The following is a 26,315-nucleotide window of genomic DNA, read 5'->3' on the forward strand; positions in this document are numbered from 1 at the left end:
TAAATATCCCGGTATCCAGATATCTCTCAGTCAAACGTGTTACTCATGTTATTGTATTAAAGTCCGGATGGGTGTTAGGGGTGCGGGTTATGGCAAAAGTTTAGTTAAAATACAGCGTGTCCCTTTTTATTAGGGATTTAATTCATTCTTAAGTAATGGACCTTTTTCTGCAAATGTGGCTTCAGGTACAGACAATATAGATATTAAAATTATCAAAAAGTAGTAAAATAAAACCAGTAAAAAGCAACCAATCAAAAACAGCGGACTCTGGTTGACTGAATCTGCTTTTGAGAGGTAATGAAACAGGAGCTCCCAACAAGATAAGAAGTGATACAAAGTATTATGTATACGTCGGGGGCCAGAATATTTCATGCTTTGGGATAAAACCGAGTTGCAATGATCACCATTATCATTAACAACAAACCAAACACATCCATCACGTACTGTAGTCATTATCAACAACAATAACAACAACAAACCATTATCTTGGACGGATAGCTCAGTGGTTTGCACACTGGCCTTCCAATCCTGAGGTCGGGCGTTCGATCCCCGGCAGCTACTCGGGAATTTTCAGAAAAGCTTTTCAGTGTTTCCCACCCAACTAGAGGTGTACTGGTCAGGAACCCAGACAATCATCGCGTGTATCAGTGCTATACACTGGGCACGTTAAAGAACCAGGCTGTCTATTCGCAACGAGCTAGGCTAAGTTAGCCGGACAAGCCTGCATCTGATTTCTGATCTCTCTGTCGTGGGGCTTTGTCTCACTCTGTCCCTCTGGTCAGATCGCTCTGTGTCTGTACTAGTAGAGGATGAATTATGCGCCCTGTGTGGCTGCATTTGAACTATGTAAAGCGCCTTTGAACGTGAAACTGATCATGAAAAGGGCGCTATATAAATCTGGTATAATAATAATGATAATCTTCCGACAACAACTGTTTCTCGTCTTGGTCATCAGCAAAAACGTCAGTAAAGCTACGATGTTGCAATGACAGATGATGATGATGATGATGATGATGATGATGACAGTGGTGATTGTGATGATGCTGATGTTGATGTTTGTAATGAAGATTATGATAGTATAGTGATAACGATGAAGATGTGGTGTTGTCATAACATGGAAGCGGCATAACTATTTGTCATTATTTTTCCTCCTTTTCTCAATTCTCATCATCATCATTAATTAGTGCTATTAACATCATCAGCAGCATTTTCATAATCAGCAGTTTAAAACAGCACATTGACAAAGGCAATATCAGCATACTTTGAATTATCATCATCAAATAGCTCTAGCACAACAAAAAACTATCATCATCATCATTATCATTATCAGTAGCGTTTCCAACAACATCCTTGTTCCGCCACTTGCCTTGTTTATGACCTTCATCTATGAAAAAGCATTTTATTTTAACTCCAAAGTCTCACTCTAAGTTTCATTCCAAGGTCACTGCAACAGCTCATGATATTTTGTCATAGAGAGATAGAGAGAGAGATGGTGGGGGGGGGGGGGGGGGGGGGGGGGGGGTAGAGAGAGGAGGGGGAGGGAGGGGATGGAAGGAGACATGTCCGGCTACAATATAGCTTGCCCCGGGGTGGTTCTTAAATGCCCGGTGATACACAAAGAACACTCTTTGTTGGCAGTACTGGCCTCCCAGTTGAGGGGATTGGCAGTGTTGGCTTCTCAGTTGAGGAGAGATACTCAACAGCATCTCAGAAATTTGTAATGTTTGAGCCGGGATCCGAAGCTCGGATCTTTGGAATGGCAGTAAAGCGTGTTACTACTATTCTAGATCTATAGGTGGTTATGTTGTTTAAACGGTAACTGTCCCGTCATCGCAAAGCATAGACCTAATGTCTTTAAAGGTTAATAAGGACACAGAAATAATCGACCTAACCATTGTCCTATATGCAGTCCTTTTCCGGAATTCAATGCATATTTCAATATACTGACAAATATGCTGTTCAATATCCCTTTTCGCTCCCCCCACATGACGAATGATTTATTTTAGTTTGGTATTTCCAACTGTTAAAAATAGCTTGTCCGGGGGAAATACCAGAAATAAACCAAACGTTAATGTAGAGGTTTCTACGCATGCGCAATGATTAACTTGTACATTTTGTCTATTCATATGCAAATAGTATTAGGTCACATAGTAGATTTCTTTTCAATATGCAGTAGTCTGACTAGGAAATCGTTCGAAAGGTATGTAATTGTTATTTGTAAGGCGTATCCTGTTCATATTTGTTTGTTTTTGCAAACTGATGTGCAAGGCGGCGAATTCAGTAAACAAACTTTTGTATTAATATATATATATTGTACTTCTTCTGTTCGGACTCGGGAGTCTTGTAATAAGAGCATTGATGGTATTTTTAAAAGTCATGCTGAAATTGATACAAGTATAGGTTATAGATCATTTATTGAACTTCTAATGCAATTAAGTTTGCCGAAACGGAGTGTAGCGTAGTGAAGGCAAAACTTAATGCATTTAGAAGTTCAATAAGTGTATCTATAACCGGCTTGAGGTCAATACTGCAAAAAGCTCTCTCTCAAGTAAACTAACCACGCCTTCTGTTAATTCATTGGCTAGTATTATCTTCACTCAAGAAGGAGAAGTACATGTTTACTACAACTTTATACAAGGTCATTTTAGTGTTAACCTTTAGCAAAACAGCGGTTGATGATCCAGTGCTTGAAGATTTTAATTTAGTTTATATCATAAATACATAGTAGACGACTAAGTCTTATCGAGTAGTTTGTGGAACACAATTTTATATTCTTATTCAATGGAAATATAATATGCAGGTTTAACTCGTATTGACTAACAGTACAATTTAAGCAACTAAATGTATAAATAAAACAAGACAAAATAGAATCTAAGTGCACCCTGGTTTATTTTTAGACCAGCAGAGGTAGTGAAAGGTGCAGAAAGGTCAAACTTGAACTATGAAAGTACAGCTTGTATTAAAATGAAACTAAAAACATAATTTGATATTTGAGCCGCGCCAGACGTCTGGTCAGGATCCATGCTGTTCGCTTTCAAAGCCTATCGTAATTAGAGAAACCGTTAGCAAACAGCATGGATCCTGACCAGACTATGCGGATGCGCAGGCTGGTCTGGATCCATGCTGGTCGCAAACCCACTATGTTGGTTTTCTCATGGCACGGCTCATTTATCCATTTGGTCCGTTTATTACGTAGACACATTATTTCTTGTATGCAGTCCCTGCTTTGGTAATTGCTCCTCCTAGAATGTGGGAAATCCATAGTAGGCGGAACAATGAATACTCGTTAATTTTGAACTACTTCATGATTAAGTGGATCAGATTCTTCAGTTATGAAACAATATGAAAATAAGTTGGTTACGTTTTTGAAAATCCCTCGCTTGTCATTGGATAAAAACGATGTTTGAACTATAAAATGCGTTTTATGATCGTCACCTATGCACAATCAAAGAAGTGTAATTTATTTTTATATCTCTGTTAAGGAGACGTCACAGCTGAGATAGTTTAGCATTATTACAATACACAGTCGGTATTGAAATTGTGTTTCTGATACATGTGCTCATTAGATAAATCCTCGATATCTATGTGAAAATAAGGGATGTGTTTTGTATGATTGCAACACTGTGAGTTGCTCTAATTACTGACAAATGACTGAAACAATAGGAATTCGTACGAGAGATGGATAGACAAAACAACAGTGAGGTAACAATATATTCTTTTATTGTTTGAATGTATGAGTTGTAAGCTACAATAAAGAATACCCATTTTATGAAAATCAAATTGGAAGTCAGAAATAACAGAAAAAAATTAATTAGGTCATGAGTCATCATATACCTGTCAAAATTTGTCATTAGTTTTCACGAGCTGTCAAAATTATTTTTATCTCTCTATTCTGCAAATGCATTGTTTTTGAAAGTATCTTGGACGGATATTGTAATGTGTAACTTACTTTACATTCCACATTAATATTTGTGCTTGAAATTGCTTTGTTGAGCTCACCGACGTCACATATGAATGTCTATTGTTTTAGTTTATTGTCTGTTATAAAGGTATCAAATCTCAATATTAAGATATAAGAATTGTTCCTTTCTGGTAGACAAAGGAAACTATTCGGTTGAATCATGATATAACGGTTTTTGGAAAGAACTGAATATTCTTTGTTTTTTTTGTTATTCACCGCAAATTCAAAAAGTGACATCACCTTAAAATGCTAAAAAATATTCGCTAAACTTAACCAGGGGCGGAGGAGAGTGGGGTAGATGGGTTTCCCGATCCAAAGTGGATAAAGTTCTACCAGCTGTAATTTAAGAGATACAATCACCAAATAATCCACAGCTTTTGATTTAAATGCTTCTTTAAAATGTTGCCTTAAAAGGGTAACATTTGCATCTCTTTGAATAAGTGGTTTTGATTCAAAAGTGTCAAAATCACGGATGCATAATGAAAAGGACGAATATTTAGATATCCATTGCACTACTCTCTGGTGTAAAATAATTTGCTCAAGTTATTTCAAACACGACTGAGAAACTTGTTACGAAACAAAAGACATAGTAACATTGGGAAAGTGATGCACGGATATCGTTGGAGGTGCGCGCACGTGCAGGAGGAATGCTCTGAATCGGAATGCCAATACTAAAAGTACGAAATGATGGTTGTTGGTTAAAAAACATGAAGCAAAATTGTGGAAAAACGTGATTAGTACCAGTGTCAGAGGTCAGTAGGTCAAAAGTCTAGGCCACATTGACTCAGAACACTAGAACTTTTTTGCCAAAAGAGCATTTCGTGTTCTACGAGCTCTTGTTTAGTATTAAACAAATATTGATTTTCATAAAACGACGGGGATATCTCCGGAGAGTAAACATTTTCCGAATCTGTGACAAAATGTGCACGGAACCCTCCACTTATTCAGGGGTTAGTATGATAATTTTACAGACCATTCAATTTTAGCCTAACTGGGCCTGACTAGCCTAAGGGAACCAGCGTGGGAACCATGTGATGTAGTCACGTAATGGCGGACAGGTTTTTGAATACTATTTTTTCACCAGCTATTGCCACAGAGGTCTAAAGTAAAGCTGTTTTTTTTTGTTTAATGGATATATTTTTGACATTTTGGTAGAAAAAATGGGAGAGGATGTTGTATTTGGTAAAGTGAAAGTCAATGTACTACCAGGTTACAGCAGTATGATTTTGATATGATTTTACAGTAAGCAAATGAGACAAGAGAAATCTCCCTTAGAAGATACACGTCCCCTACTTTTCTCTTCATTTTATGTCAGTTTTGGTTTATTCTCTGAAATGGGTCTAGGTATGTTTGGCAGCTCTTTAAAATGTCAGTTGTATACAGAATATACAGGAATGCTATTTTCGCATTCATTAGTGACCACTACTGTCCCTTCACAGAAATATAGGGGTTAGCATGTTACCACCGTTTAGCCAGTAAAAATGCTAGAATGTTGTGTAGCATCGCGTGACTGACAAAGCACGCTTTCCGAGTCGGCAGCACTGTATCTCACTCTTCTCATCTTGTTAAAGTTTTGGTAATATCTTGAGAAAAATGGAGAAGCACACGAATGTGTAGGATACTTAGAATTCATAGAAAAGTAAATTGGGAAACGACAGATAGAAGTAAGCAAATAGTTTGATCTTACTATAACATTTTTTAGTTTCCGCCACATACTACTAAGACAAAAGTCTATATGCTGCAATATGGAAGGCCACAGCTTTCTTATATCGGGACATTTCATGTGATCATGTCAGAGAGTGATGTTTACTTGTGTCTAATTATGTTAAAAGAACTATGTTATTATGTCAAAGTGTTGTGTTAACTTGTCAAAACAGGGTGTTTTGTTATGTTAAAAAAGCTATGTTATCTTGTCAAGGTATGGTGTTAACTTCTCAAAACAGTGGCTTATTATGTTATAAAAGATATATTATCATCTCAAGTTACCGTGTGATCTTGTCTACCGAGCATGCTATTATGTTAAAAAAACTGTTTTCTTGCGAAAATGTGGTGTTAACCTGTCAAAACACTGTCTTATTACGTTGACATGCTATGTTATCATGTCAAAGTGTGATGTTAACCTGTCCAATGGTGTCTTATTTTTATGTTAACTAGGCATTTTATCATGTCAAAGTGTGGTGTTGAAACAGTGTCTTATTATGTGAAAAGGCTGTTTTATCTTGCTAACGTATCATTTGATTTAGTCTAGCTTTTTAACATAATAACACGCTCAGAAGAGATCACGAAGATCACTCGGTACATTGACATGATAACAGAGCTTTTTGACATAATAATATATTTGGACAAGTTAACATCACACTTTGAGATGATGACGTAGCTTTTTAACATAATAAGACTGTTTGACAACTTAACACCGCACTTTAAGAAAATAGTATGACTAATTAACATACTAAGACACTGTTTTTACAACTCAATATCACACTCTGACACGATAACATAGTTTTCTAACATATTAAGACACTGTTTTGACAAGTTAACATTGCACTTTGATAAGATAGCATGGAATGTCCCGACATAAAACAGCTGCGGCGTTCCATACTGCAAGGTTTACACATGAATAGGGTGGTGTTGGTACGTGACACAGTAAGTTATTTTATCTAGGTTGCACTTCATCATGTTTGTAAGAAATAGAAAGGACACACTGACAAGAAGGCGGAGCAAGCCAATGCCTCAGTGAGTATAGTTAAGGATAGATAATTAGGTATGGCACATGTTGTAAATTCTTGTTGAAAATAATATTTTATTTAATTTGCAGATTGAATTGACAGCAAGCACACCACCATTATCTGTCTAACCAAGCTTTACAATTAAGGCATGGCAAGTTTTCATCACTTTAAATTTGAAAATTATGGGAAGAGAAGTAATATTGACGTAAAATTTAGTTTTGATAAAGATGATACTAGTTCAAGTTGTGGCGTGTCGGAAGTAAGAAGATATAACAGAACGCGAGAAAACTCTAATCAACAAAGGCAGTTACCATCTGGTGGATATGAACAAGGAAGATTTAGGAATTCTCCAACACATGAAGATAGTGAATCGGACTGTGAGACAGATATAGACAGTTCATATGTAGAAAATAAAACGGATTTCAACGGTTTGCATGCATTCAAAGCAGAAACAACCAAATTTATGAACAGATTCTTGTCATCCAGTATTGGAAAGAGAAACTACAAATATATGCACAAAAAGCGTGACAGATATGAAAGAAATTATCAAAAAGAAATAACAAAATTTTTCAAGAAAAATAAGTTTACAAAAACAGTTTCTAAATCAACACTGAAAGGTCCAGACCATTTCTTTCTGTATGGCTTAGGGTCCTACTTTGATGGAGAACAATTTAATTCTCAAGAGCAACTGAGCAGCGAACGTAACCGGTTTAGTACGTTCTTTAACTACACGGGGTATGGAAACCATGCATCATTGGCAAGGAATGGTTTTTATCACGACCATAATGAGGGCACAACGTCAACAAAGTGCTTTAGGTGTGCAGTAAGGCATTCTGCATGGACACAAAACGATGACGTACCATCTATCCATAGACGCCTTTCACCAAACTGTACGCTTCTCAACAGGTACAGCCCCGATGCCGAACATGATGCGAGGGAATCTGTACGATACAGGACCCACACACCAGAAAGACCAACTGAGCGTAGTTCTACCGCATCGGGTGTATCTGAAGCACAGAGATACATAAATCTCGCCAATAAAAAACACACAGTGAGTAAACTCATCTCATTCGTATAGTACTAGTTTTCTAAATATCATATTGCAAGAAATTACCATCAAAATTTTCATTATGTTTTTGTCGCACTGGTGGTTTATTCACGACTGGCAGACAGACGAAGACGTCGCTAACTTTTATAGATACATGTAGAATTAGATTTTTTGTCTTTACAGATGAAATACGGGAACCAAGAACAACAGCCAGTAAATCTACAAGAAAGCAACCAAGCTTTTGAAAGATCTGGCCAAAGTAGTGCAATGACGCATCTTAACCAAGGTAGTTTTATTTGCAAGTATACTACAGGTAATTTGACATTCAGTCTGATTGCTGATACATTGCAGACTTTGAAAACAACATCCTTCATATCTTCCCTGTTTTAATTTATTGAACGAAACTGTACATAGTAATTAAAATAAAACATTCGAAATCAACCTTGACATTTGAAGATCTGTTGAAAGTATAATGTCTGGTGTAATTCTGCTTTCATCGGGTTTTTGAAATTTTGAATACTATCTTTTACCATAATACTGAATAGGTTTAAGATGAATCCCTTTATCTTGAGATTAAGTTTTAGTTAAAAAAGTTACTATTTAACATTGTTCAAGATATACCAAAATGATACACAGCGGAAACGATTGTGTTTGGAGGCTGTAGATCGTTACCACATTATCATTTGTTTCATACTACTTCGTCCGTCTGTAAACTGAGTAAGATTTATTTGAAATCTATATGATTTGACAAAGTAATGTACCATTTATTTAATTTATTTTCAGTGTCAAATCAAACTTGTATCACAGAAGAATCAGGATACAATATGAACTCCGAGTTACCTGTAGCACCGCTCGGATTAAATCCGCGGGAATCTAACACACAATCATCTCAAGACAGGCAACTTCAGACAAGAAATCTTCCAATCGCAAGTACAAGCGCAGTGCAAGTTAGGTCACCATTCGACGAGACAGTGAATAATCCTAAGCATCCCGACCAGAGCAGCTTAGATGCTAGGATACGTTCGTATCAAGACTGGCAAGAATATCGCACGAAGACGCCAAAGGAGCTTGCAGAGGCTGGATTCTTCTTTACTGGTACTTAACTTCTTTATTTGCCATTTTCGGAATTTCCAAGCGCATGCATTAGTAAATGTACAAAGAATAAGAAAATAAGGCAGTCGAGTGAGTTATTGTTTGTAAATCACGTAAAACACAGACTAATGCGCAAGTCGCTAGGTAAAAATAGTGTACATTAGCCACCAACTTTATATTAATGATGAATGAAGTTTGACATTTATCAGACTTAAAATATTGATAGCATGATGTTCAAATGGATGCATGTTTCTTAGCAGTCCTATTGTTCTCCATAGCAGTTTATTTTAAGAGGGGGAATATAACCCTTATTTAAATTTTAATCGCAGATATCTTCAAAAGTTTGCAGCTTTTTCATTATGTTAAAAAACTTGTATAAAAGTCTTTTAAGACACTAAACTGATAAAACAAAATTAAATGAAGTTGTCATGACTACAAAGAGACACAGGAATAAAAATTGCGTACTCATCATCAGTGTTGCAGCTAGACAAAAAAAAACAGCACACCTGGTGAAGTGCTTGAGACATAAACTCCCTTAACTTTAAAAACAGGTCATAAAATGTTAACAAGTCTTATTTTTCAAAAGCTTAGACACGTTTTTCTCAAATCTACCTGGGAATCGTGTATAAATTGCAAACAACCTGTTATCCCCAGCTGTAAGCTTTGTCTAAACATAGGAGATTGGAAAGACATTTTGCACTCTTTAGTAAACTGTATATAGAAAGACCTTTCCAAAAAGGTGTATATTTATATACTTTCTAACTGTTCTTAAAACAATGAAAACTATTTAACGTTACATGCTGCTTAAAACGTGTAGCGTTTGATGAACTTTGTTCATTTACATATTTACAGGTAGCGCAGACTTCGTACGTTGCTTCTGTTGCGGTGTTGGTCTAAGTCTAAGAAACTGGGCAGCAGGTAAGGATTTTGATTAAAATAGACAATGTACATGAAATATGATTAGACATGATCGTTTGTATAAACTGTTGTGAATGGTTTTACCTTCCTTTCATCGGTCCCGTTCTTGTTTTTAGCAGCAAGATGCCTTTTAATTAAAAGTACAATGTTACATTAAAATAATGATTCAGTTTTAATGTGATTATGATTACCCATAAGTTGGTTTGCATATTCTTACTGCATAGAATAAAGGCCACTGAAAAGTCAGTTAAATTACGGTGTCTACATCTGTAGTATTCTTTGATGGGGTGCTATAGTAAAATGTATTGATTTTTAAGTAATAATACAACTGCAGATGTGGACATATATCGAGCTATGATGTTTGTACATATGCTGTTGTAAATTGTCCATCTTGTGAACAGTTTGTAAATATCTTGTTATACTGTCATAATTACCCATAACTTAACAATAATAAAGTTCAGCTTCTAACTATAAATCTTGTTTTTTCTCTAAATTTATCTTTTGAAAATATACAAACATGAGAAGCTTGTAGTCTTTCCTCATCGTAAGTTTATATTATTAACTGCAATTTTAATTTGCTCTATGAAATTAATTAAAACACCAGCTTTAACGGTGGAAAGCAAGACATCTTGTTACTGAAATCAAACTTGAGTATGGTATGCCGACCGTCGAGACTTGCAAGTAACGTATGAAATAAATGAACAGTTGCAAGATTTGTTTTGTGTAAACTATGGTTGCAACATTCCTGCCTTGTGGCCATTTCGTTTGTTGTGCTGCGAGACGTGAGATGCCCTGCAGTGAAAGGATAAAGGGCATCATGGCAGTGAAAGGATAACGGGCATCATGAAGCGCATGAAACCAGTAGCGACCAATGAATACACAATTTCTTCCTTGTTGTCATCTTTACGCTGTCGGACATGTGCCAAACTATATTGATGTCTTACATTTAGCCAGTCGATAACGGGAAACCTGACAATAAGTCTTGCGATGTCCTATTTACAGAGAAAGGATAAAACAGACATGCTACTTTGAGAAACCGGTAGCGAGCATTTGCTTTGTTTCCACACCGTATGCTATGAGACGCGTGCAGTACAAATGCGTCAGTTTACTTCTTTCTGGGAAAGGGTAACGGGCATCATGAAAGATTTTATGCTTCTTCGCGAAGCTATATTAATATCGGGCGATGAATATTCACTTTCCCAGCTTTTTTACATGTTTTATGTTGTATGACGTGTGCTGTACAAATACACCGATGTCCTTTTTGTGGGGAAACGATAACCGGCATCGTGTAAACATTCATGCTTCATCAGTCAATGTACTCTTTCTGCCTCGTTGCCGTAGGTTAATAATGAGATTTGTATGGTACAAATACAGCGATTTTCTGTATGCAGGGAAAGGATAACGGACATTGTCAAGACATTCACGCTTCTCTGAGAAACCACTAGCGACCTGTGAATATACTCTTTCTGTCTTGTTGCCGCATGTTGTACTTAGAGACTTAAACGGTACAAATATAGCGATTTCCTGTTTGCAGGGAAAGGATGACGGACATTGTAAAGTACAGTTATGCTGCGTTGAAAAATAGATAGCGACCTGTGAATATACTCTTTCTGTCTTGTTGCCGTATGTTGTACTTAGAGACTTAAACGGTACAAATATAGCGATTTCCTGTATGCAGGGAAAGGATGACGGACATTGTAAAGTACAGTCATGCAGCGTTGAAAAATAGATAGCGACCTGTGAATATACTCTTTCTGTCTTGTTGCCGTATGTTGGACTTCGAGACTTGTACGGTACAAAAACATTAATTTCCTATATGTAGGGAAAGGATAACGGACATTGTAAAAATATTGCATGCCGCTCTGAGGAACCAAGTGGCTTAGTGGTTAAGGCCACTGACTTTAAATCACTTGCCCCTCATCGATGTGGGTTCGAGCCTCGCTCGGGGCGTTGAATATTTCATGTGAGGAAGCCATCCAGCTGGCTTGCGGAAGGTCGGTGGTTCTACCCAGGTACCCGCTCATGATGAAATAATGCACAGAGGGGCACCTAGGGTCTTCCTCCACCGTTAAAGCTGGAATGTCGCCAAATGACCTATAATTGTGTCGGTGCGACGTTAAACCCAACAAAATAAATAAATAAATAAATTGTTGCCATATGAATCAGTTATTAAAAGAGCGACACCTTCATGCCACTTAAGGATGGAGGATCATTAATTTCTAAGACAAATAAGAGCAGAAAAAGCACAGGTAACCGCATTCATTTTTTAGCTCACCTGTCACATAGTGACAAGGTGAGCTTTTGTGATCACGCAGCGTCCGTCGTCCGTCGTCCGTGCGTCCGTCCGTCCGTAAACTTTTGCTTGTGACCACTCTAGAGGTCACATTTTTTGTGGGATCTTTATGAAAATTGGTCAGAATGTTCATCTTGATGATATCTAGGTCAAGTTCGAAACTGGGTCACGTGCCATCAAAAACTAGGTCAGTAGTTCTAAAAATAGAAAAATCTTGTGACCTCTCTAGAGGCCATATATTTCACAAGATCTTCATGAAAATTGGTCAGAATGTTAACCTTGATGATATCTAGGTCAAGTTCGAAACTGAGTCACGTGCCATTAAAAACTAGGTCAGTAGGTCTAAAAATAGAAAAACCTTGTGACCTCTCTAGAGGCCAAATATTTCAATGGATCTTCATGAAAATTGGTCAGAACGTTCATCTTGATGATATCTAGGTCAAGTTCGAAACTGGGTCACGTGCCATCAAAAACTAGGTCAGTAGGTCAAATAATAGAAAAACCTTGTGACCTCTCTAAAGGCCATATTTTTCATGGGATCTGTATGAAAGTTGGTCTGAATGTTCATCTTGATGATATCTAGATCAAGTTCGAAACTGGGTCACGTGCGGTCAAAAACTAAGTCAGTAGGTCTAAAAATAGAAAAACCTTGTGACCTCTCTATAGGCCATATATTTCATGAGATCTTCATGAAAATTGGTCAGAATGTTCACCTTGATGATATCTAGGTCAAGTTCGAAACTGGGTCACGTGCCGTCAAAAACTAGGTCAGTAGGTCAAATAATAGAAAAACCTTGTGACCTCTCTAGAGGCCATATTTTTCATGGGATCTGTATGAAAGTTGGTCTGAATGTTCATCTTGATGATATCTAGGTCAAGTTCGAAAGTGGGTCACGTGCCATCAAAAACTAGGTCAGTAGGTCAAATAATAGAAAAACCTTGTGACCTCTCTAAAGGCCATATTTTTCATGGGATCTGTATGAAAGATGGTCTGAATGTTCATCTTGATGATATCTAGGTCAAATTGGAAACAGGGTCATGTGCGGTCAAAAACTAGGTCAGTAGGTCTAAAAATAGAAAAACCTTGTGACCTCTCTAGAGGCCATACTTATGAATGGATCTCCATACAAATTGGTCAGATTGTTCATCTTGATGATATCTAGGTCAAGTTCGAAACTGGGTCACGTGCCTTAAAAAACTAGGTCAGTAGGTCAAATAATAAAAAAACCTTGTGACCTCTCTAGAGACCATATTTTTCAAGGGATCTGTATGAAAGTTGGTCTGAATGTTCATCTTAATGATATCTAGGTCAAGTTTGAAACTGAGTCAACTGCGGTCAAAAACTAGGTCAGTAGGTCTAAAATTATTAAAATCTTTTGACCTCTCTAGAGGCCATATTTTTCAATGGATCTTCATGAAAGTTGATCTGAATGTTCACCTTGATGATATCTAGGTCAGTTTCGAAACTGGGTCACGTGCGGTCAAAAACTAGGCCAGTAAGTATAAAAATAGAAAAACCTTGTGACCTCTCTAGAGGCCATATTTTTTCATGAGATCTTCATGAAAATTAGTGAGAATGTTTATCTTGATGATATCTAGGTAAAGTTCAAAACAGGGTCACGTACCTTCGAAAACTAGGTCAATAGGTCAAATAATAGAAAAACCGTGTGACCTCTCTAGAGACCATATTTTTCAATGGATCTTCATGAAAATTGGTCAGAATTTTTATCTTGATAATATCTAGGTCAAGTTCAAAACTGGGTCACATGAGCTCAAAAACTAGGTCACTATGTCAAATAATAGAAAAAACGACGTCATACTCAAAACTGGGTCATGTGGGAAGAGGTGAGCGATTCAGGACCATCATGGTCCTCTTGTATTTTTAAGGACATTTTCTTTACCCACTGTTCAAACATTTCTGAAATTAATTAAAACTGGAAAAAAAACGGGGATACTTTATAAAACATACAATATTCTACTCAATGTTATAGGGATTTCAGGTCTTACAGATCACCATGCATACATGATGATATTGGTATTATATAAGCATAAATGTCATTAACAAAACTGTTTCATTTTTACACGTTGACATATTACCCCATCCACTTTTTTTCAATGGAAAAATTTTAAATCTACAAATATATTCTGTTGTTAAGATTTTAAGCTCACCTGTCACGTAGTGACAAGGTGAGCTTTTGTGATTGCCCTTCGTCCGTTGTCCATCCACAATTTCTTGTGAACACGATAGAGACCACATTTCGCAATCGATTTTAATCAAACTTGCACACAACTTGTATTGGCATAATATCTCGATACCTGTCGAAAACTTGCCAGATCCCTCATGGGTTCCTGACTTATGGCCCCTTAAAGGGCCATAATTTGCTATTTTGGCTTGTGAACGATAGAGACCACCTTTTGCAATCGATTTTAATCAGACTTGCACACAACTTGTATTGGCAAAATATCTCAGGTCTTTTAAAATACTAGCTAGATCCCATCATGAGTTCCAGAGTTATGGAGTTAAAGGGCCAACATTTGCTATTTTGGCTTTTGCAGCCATGTAGAGACTTCATTTTTGGTTTGATTTTATACAAACTTGCAAAATATCATTAACGACAATTGATCTTGGATTCCATGATGAATTCGTCAGATCCAATCATAGATTCCGGAGTTACGGCCTTTGATTGACCCCTGAAAGAGCCAAAATTTGTTAATTTTTACCTTGTGAACACGATAGAAGTGACATTTTACATTCGGTTTTAACCACACTTTCACAATAAGGTCTCGATTTCTTTCGAAAACCGGCGATATTTCATCATGGGCTCTAAGAGTTAATACCCCTGAAAGGGGCACAACTTTCTATTTTGGCACTTTCAGCCATATGGAGGTTTCATTTATGCTTTTATATAATACAAGCTTACATAGAATGTTTATCTTGATGATCTCTAGGCCAAGTTCGAAACTGGGTCATGTGGGGTCAAAAACTAGGTCACCAGGTCAAATCAAAGGAAAAGCTTGTTAACACTCTTGAGGCCACATTTATGACCCTATCTTCATGTAACTTGGTCCGACTGTTTATCTAATACGTGATGATTCCTATGCCAAATTCGAAACTGGGTAATTTGGGGTAAAAGAGGTTATCCGCTCAAATCAAAGGAAAAGCTTGTTAACACTCTAGAGGTCATATTTATGATCCTATCTTCATGAAATGTCAGACGTCAGATAATACCGAGCCAACGGACGGAGCAACTACTTACGGCCGCCATTCGACACTGCTGCTGTGAGAGTTAAAGATCTTTTGGAAGTGGAGCAGGAAAAAATAGCAGACTGGTTGATTTAGTCTGCTCATGAGAGTTAATGAAGAGTACCGCACATCACACCCCTAATACCGAATTATACTGAAATCTGTCATAAAACAAGCTTTATAATAAAAAATGGCCAGAAATTGCAAATATTGGGTGTAGAGGACACAGCTTTGTAATATGATTTATGACAATTTGGTTTCTTTCTTTATAGTGCTCCTCGATTCAAAATCACATATACTTAATGAATCTTAATTTAAAGTAATAATTGACGTTTTGAAATAGTGCCATATTGCTCTTTCTTCTGATGTATATGCAACTTTGAAAAACAAATTTTGAAGTATACTTCTTTTTTGCCTTGAGTATTGTAACATATGTAAAACAGCAATATTGCCTTTCATACTTTCCTGTCAGAAAACATTCAGACTAAATGCAATAGCACAGCGAATTATTGTGCCACATTGTATGACGGCAGAAGTACATGTACCAAGTTTATTTTTTACAGAAGATGACCCAGTGGAAGAACATGAAAGATGGTTTCCACACTGTGAATATATAAGAGCAGTAAAGGAAAAAAGATATATCGCCGAAGCACAAAGACGTACTTCCGAAAATGTGAGCAATTAATATACATTTAAAAACGACATGACTGTTTATTTTGTATTTGGTTCACAGTGTCGTAGAACACTGTTCTTTTCTTACATCATTGTTCGTGCAGTGTTCCGAATTCACGATGGGATACGCAAATTGAATAAGACATACTTGTTATGGAGCATCCAGTGTTTCACGGCAATAATTTTTGTTTCGCAACTAATTTTTGCGAGCTTTTTGTTTGAGTTTTATTTACTGTTGATTCAAGCTTGCCACTATCAACATCATCTTTTGTTTTGTTGCAGATGGCAGGACAACAAGAGCAATTTGGTGGAAGAGCTGAAATGATAACAGGTTTGTAAATATGTGGAAAGCCCTTATGATCCGCGAGACACAGGGTGCTGCGCGATATGTTAACTGTCCCCGCCTTTTCGAAGAAATAAAGGGACACAGAAATGAGAAGGTTCTGTTTCGTGTCCGGTTCAAAACTGCAATCCAGCAAGGGTTTTTGAAGTTACTTGGCTCAGGAGGTCAAGGTCACAATTGGAGGTTATATGCTAAGAGGGTCTGTTTCATGTCCGGTTCATGTCTCAACCATTCATCAAGGGATTTAGAATCTCTTGTCACAAATGTTCGCTAGAATGAGACGACACGACGCATGCATGACCCATGTCCCTATGTCCGAAGTCAAAGTCACACTTAAGAGGTCAAAAATAATAGGTCATTTTTGCTAAGAGGATCTGTTTCATGTCCGGTCCATAACTCGACCATTCATCAAAGAATTCAAAATCTCTTAACACAAATGTTTGCCATAATGAGACGACGCAACGCATGCAAGACCAGGGTCCCTATGTCCGAAGTTAAATTTAAGTCACACTTAAAGAGGTCAAAGATAATAGGTCATTTTTGGTCTAGGCAATTACTTTACTTTGCGTGTTTAGATATTCTAGAAACTTGACTCAAACATTCGCCATAACAAAATAAAATGTCGCACGTAAGACCCAGACCTCTAGCTCAAGGTCAATGTCACACTTAAAAAAGATAAACAATACTTGGTATTTTTTGTCTGGTCTGTAACTTTTGTATGCGTGGATGTACATTCAAATAACTTTGCATAAATATTCACCATTACAAGACAATGTGATTTGAGCAATACCCAGACTCCTCTTTCAAATGTTAAGGTCACAGGCACCCAATATAACTTTCTTACAAATCATGACTTTCTTTTAATAGTATATAATACAGTATCTGTGTTTTTTCATCAGTTTTCCCACATTTTTTTATGTTTAAAGTAAGTTGATTGGTATCGATAAAAATAAAATCTATTAAAGACCCACCATATTCTAGTGAGCTCACATGACCTCTAATAATACTTGTATAATACAGCTATTCTACAAGATGACAGGTGGACAATTCATGCCCTCCCTGAATCAATGTGTGAACTTATTCAGTCAATCTCTTTTCAGCATAGTATTAAAAACATAGAATAATAACTATTTTACACAGTAGGAACAAAGTGTGGCCTAAACCCGCCTTAATACACCAAGTACTATACATACTGCTACATTTATATAATAATTTATTTAGACATTAAACACATTGTCTTGGCCGTATTAATGTCCCTGTCAGTTTGTAACTAGATACTTTTATTTCTCTATTTTTTCGTGCAAATCATGTATAATTACCATCATGGAAATACAAAAGAATACAGTTATTTTGTGGCGAGTCTTTAACAATTGTAGATTTCCAGAATGAGATATTTCTTTATTGTGTATAAAGGGGTACATAATATTATTGTGATTGCAATACAACAGGTTGATATGCAGCTCTATATATACATTGAACAACACTGATATCAATTTTGATAAGCCGGTTATATTACTAGAAATAATATCAGAACCTTAAACTAATTTCAGCATAAGTAAATGTTCTCGAAAGAAATCCAAGCCAAACACTGAAAATATGGTGATATTTAAAGGCACAGCTTCCTTTTGATTTTCATCAAATAAAGTATCGTAGATTTATCTAAAACAAAGTCAGTCTAACGAAATGTTTGTACCATTTCTTTATTCATATGCATGCATTGCATAAAAAAGAAGTTAAAGAAGCATTTTGTAAATAATTGCCGTTTACTGTTTATAAATTTCAAGCATATTGATGTTATCAAGTACCCCAAGCATCTGCAGTAACATTGTGAATACAGTTTTGTTTTACGATTCTCTTATGAATGTTTCTTTGTTGTTTCTTACTTTTAGGTACACATGTTTAGTGTTAAACCCCATTTAACTTCAGTGCCGACGAGTTTGAAATATGTATGTATAAATTTGTTTAGAAATTCGTTTTTTTCTGAATTTTGACACCTATGTTCTGAATTTGGGCACCCCAACGCTTTTTGACAAAGATGGTAAAACACTAAATGTGGCCTACCAGTACTTGAATATCTTTTTTTCTGATATTCAAAGCAAACATTTATGCTATAGTATACCAGTAGTAGAACAATACAGCATAATAATGGTCAACAATAACGGCTACAACACGTATTAGACGTCAACACGTATTAGAAGTTACTTCAGAATTCCAGATGCAGTATCTCAAAAATGTGCCATGATATGTTTGAGTATTTGTTTGCTATATTTCATTTCCTTACATACTACTTAAACCACACGAAAAAGTTTATGTTGGAACAAGTTTTCAACCCCAAAAGTTAAAATGACCAGCCTATCAGGGAAAACAAGTTTCTCTAGTTGTGTCCGTAAGTATTGACCCTTGCATTCATTAACATTCGCCGATAATTTCAGGCACTTCGATATTTCACGCGAGTCGTCCTGAAATATCTGTATATTAACTAAAATAAAATGTGTAGGTAACCAATGACAAGGTGGTGTAATGGTGAACTCTGACTTCCACGCACGTTGCCAGCCGTTGATAGTTTCAAAGATCAGATTAGATTAGCTGAATGTTAAGGTGGTATCACATTTGAATTTCCGGTGAATGACAAATAACAAAGACATAGTCAGTTGTTTTTACACCCCCCTCCCCACCCCCCACACACACACTACACACACACAAAAACATTGTTATACCTTAAGAAGGAGTGCCCTCATTACCAACAATAGAAATTTTTATGTGACAAGTGAGTTTAACAAAACCATTTTTAGCAAAACTGTTGTTAAGAATACTTTTATTATGTAACACATTACAATGTACTACCAAGATACTTGCAAAACCAGTGTATATTAGGAATCCAGAGATAAAACTAATTTTGCAATATCGTGAAAACCAATGACAAAATACGACAGGTGGTAAATGACTCATGACCTGTTTAAAAGTTTACCGTTATTTCTACCTTCCAGTTCGACTTTCTTAAAAAGGCTCTTCTATTTTCTGGTTTACAACTCGTAGTTAAATCAACAAAAGAACTGGCTGTTAACTTACTGTTGTTTTCTCTATTCAAATCCAATAAAAAATCCTATTGTTTCAATCAATTGGCACTACTTAGAGCCATTCACAATATTGTAAATAGTCAAAACAAATCCCTTATTTACACAAATATATTGCGTTTTACAATAGTGATAAAACATCTTATCCTTGACGTGTTCTTAATGAGATTTAAAAAAACTAAAGTTTCAATAACGATCGAATACTCATCATGTACAAGCTGAGAGTGCCAGCTTATAGTTTCTCAGGTTGTTGTAAGACCAAACATTCACAGAAACTATAGTCAGATTCTCGTCTTTTCATGTATTTCCGTTGTTATATGTGTATGTGCTACATTGTAGCCAAATGTCACTTGCAGCCCGCCCTCTTAGCTCAATAGAATGATCTACGGATCATAGGGTCGTGAGTTCAATTCCCGGGCGAGGCGTATGTTCTCCGTGACGATTTTATAAAAGACAATTTGTCTTCCTACCTCTGATTATGAGGGGAAGTTAGCAGTTACTTGCTGAGAACAGGTTTGTACTGGTACATAATCTAGGAACACTAGCTGGTTAGGTTAACTGCCCGCCGGTACATAACTGAAATACTGTTAAAAAAAACGGCGTTAAACCCAGAACAAACAAACAAAACAAATACGTCTCTTGCAACCTGGCATCTTTACTTCGTTAATTTGTTAAAATGTTTTTCAGCAGAAATTATACAGCCTAAAATTAAAATGACCCCCTGTCATGAAAAGTGTCAAAATGGTCTGCAACAATAAATAGAATATTATAATCATTTAACTTCTCCTTCAGATAGCGATATTCACGGGTATTAACTTACACAAATGATTTACTTTGAGCTTACCTCTCTTTGTTTATACAGATACTAGAACCCTTGAAGTTGTAGATGTAATGCAGGGAATGGACATTTCAGCTGATCATGCCTGGGAGGCTTTGTTGGCAGTTAGACAACAAACAGGTTAGTTTTTAAATTAAATTTCCTTTGCCAGACAACACGCTGTGAAATGTATTACGCAAAACTCACAAATTTTGTGTACACTATGCATGCATGTAAATGGAATTTAACTATATTATTAGCAATTTTATTCAGCAAACGTTCGCCAAGGATCCATCCGATCTGTGTCACCACTATGCTGTCGTAATTCGCTATTAATATACCATTTTACAGTTTATTCTACTAATTGTTTGATATTCGTTTGTTATTCAGATCATATGGCCATTATTAATTTTAAATATTTTTGTAGATCTGTGTAGATGCATGTACATAACGCCTGAAATTCAATTGTAGGTGAATATCAGGTGACACTAGATCAAGCACTAAACTGGTTTTTGGATAATGAAAGAAGTCTAGGACGTGCCAGCACAGGTACTAAATATTGAACACATGTACATGAGGAAATAGTTGTGTCCAGATATAATATACCAACAAGTCAAGACACACACACACGCTCTCATATGCCTTGAAGTAGCTGCATTAATTGCCAAGGTGTCTTGTTGCTTTTTTAAAAATGAAATCTAGAATAACTCTCCAAAACAAACTTAACGATGGCTATATTTAATATTGATTGACATGTATATGTTGGATCTATGTCTTCGGTTTGTAGTTAACTTATTTGTCAAAAATATCCTTTAATTTACAGCAGAAGAAATCCCATCGCAAGCAGTTGCAACAACATGTTCTCAATCTTCACTTTCGTCTACAGCTAAAAATAAAGCAGCCGCTGGTAAAAACCAAGGTATAAGCTTTGCAGCTTTGCATGTTTACATAATACACAACTGAAAATTGAAAACAAAGATGTGAAAATATGCAATCAACGTTTTAAGTCTGAAATCTAGGCTTTGTGAGGTTAAATATTCCTTAAACTACTTCCTATTATAAAATAGCATAGCACATTATATAATGAAATTTTTAAAACGTTTGTATATGGCGTCTGTACATTTGATTAAATATTGGTTATATAAATTCATTATAAACTGAACATTTGGCGTTTTTAAATAGAAGTCTAAATTTCAGACATAAAGGTTTCACGTGGCGTTCTTTTGCAGTCGAAAAGCAGGTCATGCATTAAGATTATAAAGCCAGACGCAATTATACATCCAACATATGAAAATGAAAAATCTTTCAAAACAAAACTCAGCGTTGCCCGTGCCAATGCCTGTTCTATTTGTGATTAGTTTTCTAATACAATGCTGCGAATGTTTGATGCAGAAGTGTACTATTCCTGAAGTATAATTCTCAAATGATTTTAAAAGGTTCAATTTTGGTTGAAAAAATAGTTTTTATAACGTCATGACGATACTTCGCCTTTGATTTCCTAAGTTGATTTGCTGTTTCAGAAGCAGTTTCTGCGGAGGCGGAGAATCAGAAGTTAAAAGAGTTGACCAGTTGCAAGATTTGTATGGAGCAAACTATGTGTATTACCTTTTTACCTTGTGGTCATTTGCTGTGCTGTGAGAGGTGTGCGGTACAGGTAAAACGGTGTCCCACGTGCAGAGAAAAGATAACGGGCACCGTGAAAACATTTATGCCACTGTGAGGAATAAAGTCTTTGCTTTGCAAAGGAAGCTCAGCTGTGAAGGAGAAGAGCGCCAGACTCCTTCCCAAGAGATTGTCGGTTCGGAAGCCATCAGGGATGGACTTAGAACTCCAACTCTTAAGTCCTGCTTTTGTCCAGGTAGCAACTATCGATCAGTTCATACCCAATGATATGTGATCGGTGTAAAGCAAACCAGATGTCTAGTGAGAGTCGGCAGCCGGCAGATCTGTACTGCAAGCTACGTGCGTGGAGTGGGCGCAGATAAAATAGTGTATGTGTGTGTATGTATCGGAACACTGTGATTGGTTATTACGATATATCATATATATTTTAGAGAATTCGGGATTTCATACTGGAACGAGACCATGTACCTTTCTGTTTTGTTTTTATGTTAACTAATATCTGATATGTAAGGGTCAGCGTTATGTATGGTTCTGCTTGGTCTCTTTTTAGGGGTTGCTAGTGTTAGAAAAAAAGTTAGAAAAATACATGTGCATGTGTAAACGACTTCTTCTCACGATGCATCTTCACAAAACGTAGTCTGTAGCATTCTTCTGCAGACCTCTCTCAATCTTTTATCGCTTGGTCACATAGCATGTCCGATTTTATTTGCATGTAAACATCTGTGCAGGAGTAAATGGTTCAACCCTGGCACTGCATTTTAAATTATAAAAGACATGTTACAGTAGATAAACAGCGTGAGCATTGCTTTCAATGCAACAACAGGCATATGATTTGGAAAGGCTATAGTGAGACTAGCACGAGCTGTTTAGTTCAAAATTATTGCTATATTTTTATAACCACGTCAAAGGCCATAACTCCACTAGATGTGTAGTAGGAACCTTGCAATGACTTCTCTCGGGGTTGTTAAAATGGTTCTGCTTGGCACCTTATAAGGAAAGCCAGGATTAAAAATAGATAAAAACCTTTGAACCACCACTTCTTCTCATAACTTCATAACCTGCTTGTGGATCTTCACCGGGCTTGGTCTTTAACAAGCATACTTGCATGAACCTCTGTCGAGGTTGCTCAGGTGTTTAATCTTTGACCTCTTTAAAGGGGTCACCAGTGCATAAAATAGAAAAAAAATGTTCTTGTCATGATTCGCTTAATAAATCTTCAATAAACTTGGTCTGTAGCAACCAGGGATGAACCATTCTCAATTGTTTGTCAAGTGGTTTTGCTTAACTGCGCCAAAGGGCCATTGAAGCTTCAAAAGGAAAACCTTTTCTTCTCATGAGCGGCTTGGTGGGTGTTCGCTTATCTTATTTCAAAGCATCTTCCTCCCAAGTTTTTGAAATGGTTCCACTGTCAATCATATTTCTAGTTGAGTGTTTTTTTTATCGGTGTGTAATGATATATATTTAAATTCAGTGTCAATCTGAATATATCAGTAAGAGTGTCCTGTCGCTTCTGGCTATTGACAATAAATAACAAATGCTGATTGAATGGGATAAGGCCGTGACTTTCATTAGCCCACCATCATCAGATTGTGGGCAATTCAGATCACTGCGTCCGTGGTCCGTCCGTCCGTCAGTACGTCCGTTAACAATTTCTCGTTATCGCAACTCCTCAGAAACTACTGGGGGATTTTGACCAAACTTTGTCAGAATGATGTATTGGTACCCTAGTTGTGTCTCCTTGAAAATCAGACTGGTTCAACAATTTTTGAGTAAGTTATGGCCCTTTGTTTATTTTTATAATTTACATCTATTTATATAGGGGAAAACTTTGAAAAATCTTCTTCTCCAAAACCACAGGGCCTAGGGCTTTGATATTTGGTATGTAGCATCATCTAGTAGTCCTCTACCAAGACTGTTCAAATTATTTCCCTGGGATCAAATAGATAGTTTAAACATATTTTATTGCCAATATATAAATATATAAACAGATAACTACTTCAATTGTACATATAATAGGCAAAAGGGTCGACCCACAAGTTCTCGCAACATTAGTAACGGGTCTTCCCTAATGCAAATATTTACATATTTAATTTACAATTTTGGGATCAAATATGGACCCCGTCCTGGGGGTCAAATGGTTTATATAGACTTATATAGGAAAACACTTTGAAAAACCTCTTGTCCAAAACCACAGGGCCTAGGGCTTTGATGTTTTGTATATGATATCATCTAGTGGTCCTCTACTAAGATTGTTCAAATTATTCCCCTAGGGTCAAATATGGCGCCGCCCTGGGGGTCACATTGTTTACATCGACTTATATAGGGAAAAACTTTGAAAATCTTCTTGTCCAACCAAAAAACCTAGGGCTTTGATATTTGTAATGTAGCATCATCTAGTGGTTCTCTACAAAGTTTGTTCAAATTATCCCCCTAGGGTCAAATATTGCCCCGCCCCGGGGTCACATGGTTCATATAGACTTATATAGGGAAAAACTTCTAGAATCTTCATGTCCATAACCTACATCATTCAAATTTGGACCACATGTATAGTTTTGAGTGGCAAGATGAACCTTGACATGAGTTGACCTTGATCTTGACCTAGTGACCTACTTTCACTTTTCTGTAGCTACAACCTTCAGATTTGGACCACATGCATAGGTTTGTGTACCGAAACAAACTTTGACATTGACCTAGTGACCTACTTTCACATTTTTGAAGGTACAGGCTTCAAATTTGGACCACATGCATAGTTTTGTGTTCCGAATTGAAATTTGACCTTGATTTTGACCTAGTGACCTATTTCACATTTCTCAAGCTATAGCCTTCAAATTTGGACCACATGCATAGTTTGTGTACCGAAATGAACTTTGATCTTGAGATTTACCTAGTGACCTACTTTCACATTTCTGAAGCTCTTTCACATTTCTGTAGCTACAGCCTTCAAATTTGGACCACATGCATAGGTTTGTGTACCGAAACAAACTTCGACCTTGACATTGACCTAGTGACCTACTTTCACATTTTTGAAGGTACAGGCTTCAAATTTGGACCACATGCATAGTTTTGTGTTCCGAAATGAAATTTGACTTTGATTTTGACCTAGTGACCTATTTCACATTTCTGAAGCTATAGCCTTCAAATTTGGACCACATGCATAGTTTTGTGTACAGAAATGAACTTTGATCTTGAGATTGACCTAGTGACCTACTTTCACATTTCTGAAGCTACAAGCTTCAAATTTTGACCACATGCATATTTTTGTGTTCTGAATTGAAATATGTCATTAATTTTTACTTAGTAACTGCTGTCACATTTTTCAAGCTACAGCCTCCAGATTTGAAGCACATGCATAGTTCTGTCTACCAAAATCGAACTTTGACCTTGAAATTGATCTAATGACCTACTTTCACATTTCTCAAGCCACAGCTTTCAAATTTGGACCACATGCATAGTTTTGTGTTCCGGAATAAAATGTGCCGTTGATTTTGACCTAGTGACCTACTTTAATATTTCCCAAGCTACAGCCTTCCAATTTGGACCACATACATAGTTTTGTGTACCGAAATGAACTTTGATCTTGAGACTGACCTAGTGACCTACTTTCACATTTCTGAAGCTACAGGCTTCAAATTTGGACGACATGCATATTTTTGTGTTCTGAATTGTAATTTGACATTGATATTTACCTAGTACCTACTTTCACATTTCTCAAGCTGCAGCCTCCAAATTTGAAGCACATGCATAGTTCTGTCTACCGAAATGAACTTTGACCTTGAAATTGATCTAATGACCTACTTTCACATTTTTCAAGCCACGGCTTTCAAATTTGGACTACATGCACAGTGTTGTGTACCGAAATGAAATTTGACCTTGATTTTGACCTTGAACTGGTCTTGAAAGTTTGAACATTAAAAAATGGCTCAATGGTAGGCACCAAGATCACTCTGTGATCTCTTGTTATTATAATGCCATTACAGAAAATTAAATAAATATCTTGGCATATTGTATGAAATAGAAGTATCATGAAATGAAGCATGAAAGGATAGATTTCTAGCCAAAATGCATAGAAACGAAGTAGACAACGCTATGATGCTGAAGATCTAAATATGATAAGCACAGATGCACTAGACAATGCAAGGAGAATGCATTGTGCTAGGCAAGTCCAGCTACCGAAAATCCGAGGCCGAGATGCTCAACGAATTCTCTACATAATGATAATATATTCAAAGGAAACAAAAATATGAATCCAACGCCAGTCCAAGAGAATACATTATTATAACACTGAAATTGTGTCTGCAAAATTAACATTTGTATTTGATGCATTAATACATTTTTTATCTTTCATTGTATTATTTGTATAATGGACTCGGCGTTTAAGTTTGGATCGGGCAACTTGTGACACGCAATGATTAACCATCCAAGCAAATAACTGCACTAACATGCACACTCGACAAAAGAAACATGGGGTGGGGGGCGGGGGCGGGGGTCATGTCTGTTTCAACAG

The 26,315-nt window shown here is 36.6% G+C and overlaps 1 protein-coding gene across 2 annotated transcripts; it reads left to right on the forward strand.

Moving 5' to 3' along the window:
* Positions 1-2,094: 2,094 nt before the first annotated feature.
* On the forward strand, positions 2,095-26,259 carry LOC123552059 (baculoviral IAP repeat-containing protein 3-like). Of its 2 annotated transcripts, XM_053541629.1 has the most exons (12): positions 2,653-2,800; positions 3,483-3,702; positions 6,777-7,738; positions 7,919-8,021; positions 8,519-8,830; positions 9,680-9,745; positions 15,846-15,955; positions 16,237-16,285; positions 20,234-20,329; positions 20,660-20,737; positions 21,012-21,107; positions 21,709-26,259. In XM_053541629.1, exons 3-12 carry the CDS (start codon positions 6,836-6,838, stop codon positions 21,906-21,908), a joined length of 2,013 nt encoding a protein of 670 aa, XP_053397604.1. In that variant the 5' UTR covers positions 2,653-2,800; positions 3,483-3,702; positions 6,777-6,835; the 3' UTR covers positions 21,909-26,259. The 2 variants fall into 2 exon arrangements, with proteins under 2 accessions (XP_053397605.1, XP_053397604.1); XM_053541630.1 differs by lacking the exons at positions 2,653-2,800; positions 3,483-3,702 and adding an exon at positions 2,095-2,200.
* The last annotated feature ends 56 nt before the right edge of the window (positions 26,260-26,315 follow it).

The sequence above is a fragment of the Mercenaria mercenaria genome, chromosome 4 (assembly GCF_021730395.1).
Source record: "Mercenaria mercenaria strain notata chromosome 4, MADL_Memer_1, whole genome shotgun sequence".
Lineage (NCBI taxonomy): Eukaryota > Metazoa > Mollusca > Bivalvia > Venerida > Veneridae > Mercenaria > Mercenaria mercenaria.